At 47.6% G+C, this 7,502-nt stretch overlaps 1 protein-coding gene across 1 annotated transcript in view; it reads left to right on the top strand.

The window, feature by feature from the left end:
• The window catches only part of MT3 (metallothionein 3), a 2,124-nt gene extending 489 nt beyond the window's left edge, over positions 1–1,635 (top strand). Inside the window, exons 2-4 of the mRNA XM_011961013.1 lie at positions 69–164; positions 414–479; positions 1,390–1,635. Of these exons, the coding sequence (XP_011816403.1) occupies positions 69–164; positions 414–479; positions 1,390–1,499 (272 nt within the window). The 3' untranslated portion in view covers positions 1,500–1,635. The remainder of the gene's footprint in view (positions 1–68; positions 165–413; positions 480–1,389) is intronic.
• The last annotated feature ends 5,867 nt before the right edge of the window (positions 1,636–7,502 follow it).

Genomic DNA, 7,502 nt, shown 5'->3' with positions numbered 1-7,502 from the left:
CGCCCAGCTGGCTTGGCATGCGCGCCCCCGCCCGGGGCTATAAAAGCATCGCCACCTGCTGCCACTAGCCAAGCCGCGCGTCCAGTTGCTTGGAGAAGCCCGTTCACAGCCTCCAGCTGCTGCTCGCTTCGACATGGACCCTGAGACCTGCCCCTGCCCTTCTGGTGAGCCCCCGCCCCCGCTCCCATCCTGCGGCACTGCGCGCCCTTGTACCTGCAAAAACACCCACGCCCCGCGCCTTCGCTCAAGGACACTTGGGGGAAGGGCTCCTGATTCCCTATTCTTCACCTCCTGAAGGGTAGGCATGCCTGTGTCGCGGAGAACAGGGAGACTTGGTACCCCATCTCCTCGTGACAGGCGTGGGGACCCGAGTTTGTCCACATTAACCCTTCCTGTGGCGTCGCCCTCTCTAGGTGGCTCCTGCACCTGCGCGGACTCCTGCAAGTGCGAGGGTTGCAAATGCACCTCCTGCAAGAAGAGTGAGTGCGGGGACCCTTCCCCTCTGCCGCCGCCCCCTCTGCTCTGCGGAGTTGGTGGCTCACCACCCAGGATACTCAGGATACGGAGAGACCGCCAGGCCCCGATCCCGTGGTTTCTGACTCTTGCTGGAACAGAACCACCCGGGAAGACATTAAAATACAGATGCCCCTGCCCCACACCTAGGAATTGATGGCCTAGGCATGGGACGAGAGGTTTTTGTAAATCCCCGGAAGACTCCAATGGCAGCTGGGGTTGAGGACTGCTACACTGGTCCAGTCTTTCCCGCCCCACCCCTCAAAACCCCCAAAACCTGGGGAAGCCATTAGTGAGGCTGGGGCTCAGCTCTGGAGTTCCGGTCCCTTGGCCTCTCTCAGGCCTTACGGATCCTCTCAGTTTGATCTCAGAATCTCCCCAGCTCACAGCAGTGTAATATGCATAGAGAGTAAGAGGTGGGAGGAAGGCTCCCTTCTTCTCTAGGTATAAGACCAGACACAGGTCCCCACTCCCTCCCAATGGCTTTCCTGGGCCCCCTACATCTGTATCATATCTGCCCCTCCCAAGTTTATCCTTCAAGGCCCCTTTCAAGGTCGTTTACCCTGTGATGCTTTCTCCTTAAGGCCTAGTACCCACCTAACCTGGGCTTAAGCCCACCAGCCCCCAGGACTTCCTGACATCCACCCAAGGGGCTCTGGTCTATTTCCTGGGTACCTCTCTCCTGTGGTGGTGCAAGATGCCACTGCCGCGACATAGATGCTGAGTCAGAGCAGGTGCGAGACTAAGAAGGGGGCTGTGACCAGCCCTGGCTGAATGAATGAGGATGACTCCCCACCCAGCACCCTTCCCTCCCCTTTGATGGGGACGGATTTCGGGAGTGTGCATCAGACTGGTCATCTTCCATTTTATCTGCAGGCTGCTGCTCCTGCTGCCCTGCGGAGTGTGAGAAGTGTGCCAAGGACTGTGTGTGCAAAGGCGGAGAGGGGGCCGAGGCAGAGGCAGAGAAGTGCAGCTGCTGCGAGTGAGGAAGCACCCCTCCATGTGGAGCACATGGAGATAGTGCCAGGTGGCTCAGTGCCACCTATGCCTGTGGTGAGGTGTGGCTGGTGTCCCCTTCCCCTGCTGACCTTAGGGGAGTGGCAATAAATCCCATAAACAGCATGAGCCAAGGACTGGTCTCTTCTTAAAGTGGGGAAGGATGTGGAGCAGTGGGGGGGCCTACTCCAAGGGAGCCACCCAGTTGAGTGAAACCCTGGCTGGGCGCGGTGGCTCATGCTTGTAATCCCAGCACTTTGGGAGGCTGAGGCGGGTGGATCACCTGAGGTCAGGAGTTCAAGGCTAGCCTGGCCAACATGGTGAAACCCTGTCTCTACTACAAATACAAAAATTAGCCGGGCGTGGTGGCAGGTGCCTGTAATCCCAGCTGCTCGGGAGGCTGAGACAAAAGAATCACTTGAACCCAAGAAGTGGAGGTTGCAGTGAGCTGAGATCACAGCACTGCACTCCAGCCTGGGCGACAGAGCGGGACTCTGTCTCAAAAAAAAAAAAAAAAGAAAAGAAAAAAAAGGAAGAAACACTGAGAACTTAGCCACTGGTCTGTTTGGGGCTGGGGTGGAGCCTGGGGGACAGAATGCATTCTCCTCCACCTTCAGATGGCACCCCACCCTCCTGTTAAGTTCAAGTCTAAGGAAACAGGAAAGACCAGGCTCATCTAGCTTTGGCCCTCTCCAACCTCCTAACCTCACTTTCTTCATCTGTAGAATAGAGTTGGGGGAGTTAAAGCCAGCCCCTAGCCTGTAGGGCCTGTGAATTTGGGGATTTTCTAGTTGTTCCTGCAAAGCTGTCTGTTTTCAGATTTATCAGAGGAATGTCCAGGAGGCCCAGGGGCTTGTCTTGGCTGACGGTCAGCTGCATTCCCAAGGTCACCACCCTGAGTAGCCTGTTTCCCCAAAGCACATTGTTCGGTTCCCTTTCACATTTTCTCATTTGGCAGTTTGTCTCCAGCCCCTCCTATCTTCAAGGGTAATAAGAGCTTTTATCCACAATGGTTGTGTTCCAGTCCTTGGTGAAAGAGAACACCAGGTTTACCTGGGTGAGCTAAAAAGGGAGAAATGAATTCTGGGAGACAAAAGTTTCCCAGTAAGAGGATACAATGCTGTGAACACATCACTTTTTCTCCACGTTAGTTTTTGCTGACAGTTAATTCAAAAGCTCACCAGGAGATATATATATATATATTTTAACAGGCAGAGTTTAGAAAAGGAGAATGCAGGGAAAGCCAAGCCAGCTTTGAAAAGGAACAACAAAGGGAGCTTTCTCCAACCTGGTAGTCCACTCGTTTCCAAAGCTCTGGAAAATGGTGGAGGGTCAGGAATAGATCAGTTGGACAGAGGACAGTCCTAAAACAAACCTCGGTGTTGCTAGAAACCAGTGGGAAAGTACACACTACTCAGTGAAAGGTGTTGGAACAATATGCATGTCTGGCTAATTTTTGTAGAGATGGGGTTTCACCATGTTGCCCAGGCTGGTCTCGAACACCTGAGCTCAAGCGATCCACTAGCCTCGGCCCCCCAAAGTGCTGGGATTGGAGGCAGGGGTTTTTTTTTCTCTCAGGATGGTGTGCAGTAGTGCCATCAGGGCAGTGCAGTGTGGACCTCCAGGGCTCAAGCAATCCTCCCACCTCAGCCTCCCAAGTAGCTGGGACTACAGGTGCATCCCACCATGCCCAGCTAATTTTTTTTTTTTTTTTTTTGGTAGAGGCTGGGTTTTGCCATGTTGCCAAGGCTATCAGTATGATTTTTAACTTCATTTTACAGATGGGGCAGTAGGGGTTGGGGAAATTTGCATGAGGACACACAGCTAGAGTGGTGTGGTATAGCCAGGATTTGAATACAGACTAACTGAAGAGTAGCCCCCTAAACTTAAGCATGCATTGTTTTCTTGCTTCTGGCTTGCCTTGTGTTACAAAAATCATAGAAAAAGAAGCAAAATCACCTCACATACACTAATATGGCTAGTATCAGCAATACAAAATAAAAAGTGTTGGCCAGAATGTAGAGATACTGGAACCCATGTGCCTTGCTGGTAGGAATGTAAAATGATGCAGTGCTGTGGAAAACTGTAGTTCTCAAAGTTAAAAATAGAATTCCATATGACCCAGCAATTCCACTTCTAGGTATACCCCCAAAGAATTGAAAGCAGAGTCTTGAAGCGGTATGCTTATACACATGTTCATAGGATTATTTATAATCACCAAAAAGTAGAAGCAATCCAAGTGTCCAATGACAGACGAATAAGCAAAGTGTGTTGTATACATACAAAGGAATATTATTCAACCTTAAAAAGCAAGGAAATTTGACATATGGTACAACATGAATGAACCTTGAGGACATTATGCTGAGTAAAACAAGCCAGTCATCCAAAGACAAATTCTGTGTGATTCTATGCGTATGAGACACCTAGAGCAGTTATAGTCTATCTATACAGAGACAGGTGCAAGTGTAGGATGGAAGTTGCCAGGGGCTGGAGGGAAGGATAATATGGTTTGGCTGTGTCCCCACGTGTCAGACGAGGGACCTGGTGGGAGGTGATCGGATCATGGGGATGATTTCCCCCATGCTGTTCTCAAGATAGCGAGTTCTCATGAGAGCTGATGGTTTTGAAAGTGTTTGGCAGTTCCGCCTCTGTTCTCTCTCTCTCCTGCCACCCTGTGCAGAAGGTGCTTGCTTCCCTTTTGCCTTCCATCATGATTGTTTCCTGAGGCCTCCCCAGCCATGCGGAACTGTGAGTCAATTAAATCTTTTTTCTTTACAAATTATCCAGTCTCAGGTAGTATCTTTATAGCAGTGTGAAAACAAACTAATACAAGGTGGAAATTGAGAGCTGTTTAATCAGTATAGAGTTTCAGTTTTGCAAGATGAAAAGGGTTCTGGAGATGGGTTGCAGACAATCTGAATGTACTTATCATTACTGAACTGCACACTTAAAAATCTTTAAGATGGCAAATTTTATGTCATCGTATTTTACAGTTTTAAACAATAAACAAAGCTAAATGATGAAGGACAATAGTTTCTATTAATATACTGTGTGCTGTGGATTTAATTGTGTCCCCTCAACAAAATTCATGATGAAGCCCGAAGTCCCAATGCAACTGTATTTGGAGACAGGGTTTATAACGAGGTAATTTAGGTTAAATGAAGTTACAGGGGTGGGGTCCTCCAACTATAGGGTTAGTGTCCTTGTAGAAGAGTCACCAAGAGCTCACTTGCTCACTCTCTCCTCTTGTGCACGAAGAAGAGGTCACGTGAGTATACCTCTTCTTTGTGAAGATGGTGAGATGGGGGCGGCCTATGAGCCAGGACAAGAAACTGACCATGCTGGCACCTTGATCATGAACTTCCAGCTTCCAGAACTGTGAAAATATAAATGTCTGTTGTAAGCTGCCCAGTCTACAGTATTTTGTTATAGCAGCCGGAGCTGAGTCATATAGTGTGTGTACATAGTAGTCCCCCCTTATCCACAGTTTCACTTTCCAGTTACCTATAATCAACCCCAGTCCAAAAATATTACACACAATAAGATGTTATGAGACAAGAGAGGGAGATCACATTCATATAACTTTTATTACAGTATGTTGTTATAATTGTTCTATTATTTGTTAATCGCTTATTGTACCTAATGTATAAATTAAACTTTAACATACCTATGTACACATAGGAAAAAACATAATATATATAGGGTTTGGTACTATCCACAGCTTCGGCATCCACCTGGGATCTTGAAGTTATCCCCTCTGGATAAGGGGTACTACTGTCTACATATATATGATCTTTTGTACACATACACACACACGTCTGACAAAAGATCAGTATATACAATATATAAATAGTTTCTATAAATAGATAAGAAACAGACAACAATTTAAAAATTAGGCAAAAGGCCGAGTGCAGTGGCTCCCGCCTGTGATTCCAGCACTTTGGGAGGCTTGAGGCAGATGGATCAGCTGAGGTCAGAAGTTCAAGCCAACATGGCAAAGCCCCATCTCTACTAAAAATACAAAAATTAGCCAAGTGTGGTGGTGGGCGCCTGTAATCCCAGCTACTTGGGAAGTTGAGGCAGGAGAATCACTTGAACCCAGGAGGTGGAAGTTACTGTCAGCCGAGATCGTGCCATTGCACTCCAGCCTGTGAAGGGGTGGCCTGCCCCTCCACACCTGTCGGTGTTTCTCTTTAGGTGGAACGAGAGACTTGAGAAAAGAAATGAGACAGAGATGAAGTATAGAGAAGGAAAAAGTGGGCCCAGGGGACCGGCGCTCAGCATACAGAGGACCCGCCCCGGCACCAGTCTCTGAGGTCCCTCAGTATTTATTGATAATTATCTTTACCATCGTTAAGAAAAAGGGAAGTGGCAGGACAATAGGGTCATAGCAGGGAGAAGGTCAGCAGAAAAACATATGAATAAAGATCTCTGTGACATGAATAAGTTTAAGGAAAAGTGCTGTGCCTTGATGTGCATATATGCAAACATCTCCATAAACATTTTCAGTGCATAAAGAGCAGCATTGCCGCTAGCATGTCCCACCTCCAGCCCTAAGGCGGTTTTCTCCTATCTCAGTAAATAGAACATATAATTGGATTTTACACGGAGAAGTTCCATTGCCCAGGGATGGATAGGAGACGGATGCTTTTCTCTATCTCAACTGCCAAGAGGCCTTCTTTCCTCTTATACTAGTCCTCCTCAGCACAGACCCCTCACAGGTGTCAGGCTGGAGGACGATCAGGTCTTTCCCTTCCCATGAGGCTGTATTTCAGACTATCACATGGGGAGAAACCTCAGACAATACCTGGCTTTCCTAGGCAGAGGTCCCTGCGACCTTCCACAGTGTATGTGTCCCTGGGTACTTGAGATTAAGAGAATGGCGATGACTTTTAACAAGCATACTGCCTTTAGGCACTTGTTTAACAAAGCACACCCTGCACAGCCCAAATCCATTAAACCTTGAGTCACCACATGACATGTCTCTTGCAAGGACGGGGTTGGGGGTAGGGTCACAGATTAACAGCATCTCAAATACAGAACAAAATGGAGTCTCATGTCTAATTCTTTTTGTATAGACAAGTAACAGTCTGATCTCTCTTCCCCACAAGCCTGGGCCACAGAGAGAGACTCCATCTCAAATAAAGAAAAAAAAAAATTAGGTAAAGGATATAACTAAGCAATTCATGGAAAAATAAACTTGAAAGGCTAAAGAACAAATGAAACGAAATAGAATGAATATTTTACTTCATTATATCAAGGAAATGGAAACTAAAATAACATTTTGTCATTCATTTGGCAAAATCATAAAAGGTTTTTTTTTTATTAATAGTGATGGGTAGGGGACTGGTTACATACCTCCATCCCCTGATAGAGTGTAAATAGGTACAGCCACTTTGGGTATATACTTCACCCAGGATTGTATTATCATCTATATCAGCAGAAGTCTCAAAACAAGCTAAATATCCTTTAGTAGAGAAGTAGACTTTAAAAATGATCATAATGGGCCAGGTGTGGTGGCTCGCACCTGTAATCCCAGCACTTTGGGAGGCCAAGCAGATGACATGGGGCCAGGAGTTTGAGACCAACCTGACCAATATGGCGAATCCCCATCTCTACTAAAAATACAAAAATTGGCCGGGCGCAGTGACTCAAGCCTGTAATCCCAGCACTTTGGGAGGCCTAGACAGGCAGATCATGAGGTCAGGAGATCGAAACCATCCTGGCTAACACGGTGAAACCCCGTCTCTACTAAAAAATACAAAAAACTAGCCGGGCAAGGTGGTGGGTGCCTGTAGTCCCAGCTACTCGGGAGGCTGAGGCAGGAGAATGTCATAAACCTGGGAGGCGGAGCTTGCAGTGAGCTGAGATCCGGCCACTGCACTCCAGCCTGGGTGACAGAGCGAGACTCCGTCTCAAAAAAAAAAAAAAAAAATTAGCCAGGTGGTGGTGCATGCCTGTAATCCCAACTACTCAGGTGGCTGAGGTAGGAG

The sequence above is a fragment of the Colobus angolensis genome, unplaced genomic scaffold, assembly GCF_000951035.1.
Source record: "Colobus angolensis palliatus isolate OR3802 unplaced genomic scaffold, Cang.pa_1.0 Scaffold531, whole genome shotgun sequence".
NCBI lineage: Eukaryota > Metazoa > Chordata > Mammalia > Primates > Cercopithecidae > Colobus > Colobus angolensis.
The sequence above is the reverse complement of the archived record's forward strand: the minus strand, read 5'-3'. Positions and strand labels throughout refer to the sequence as shown.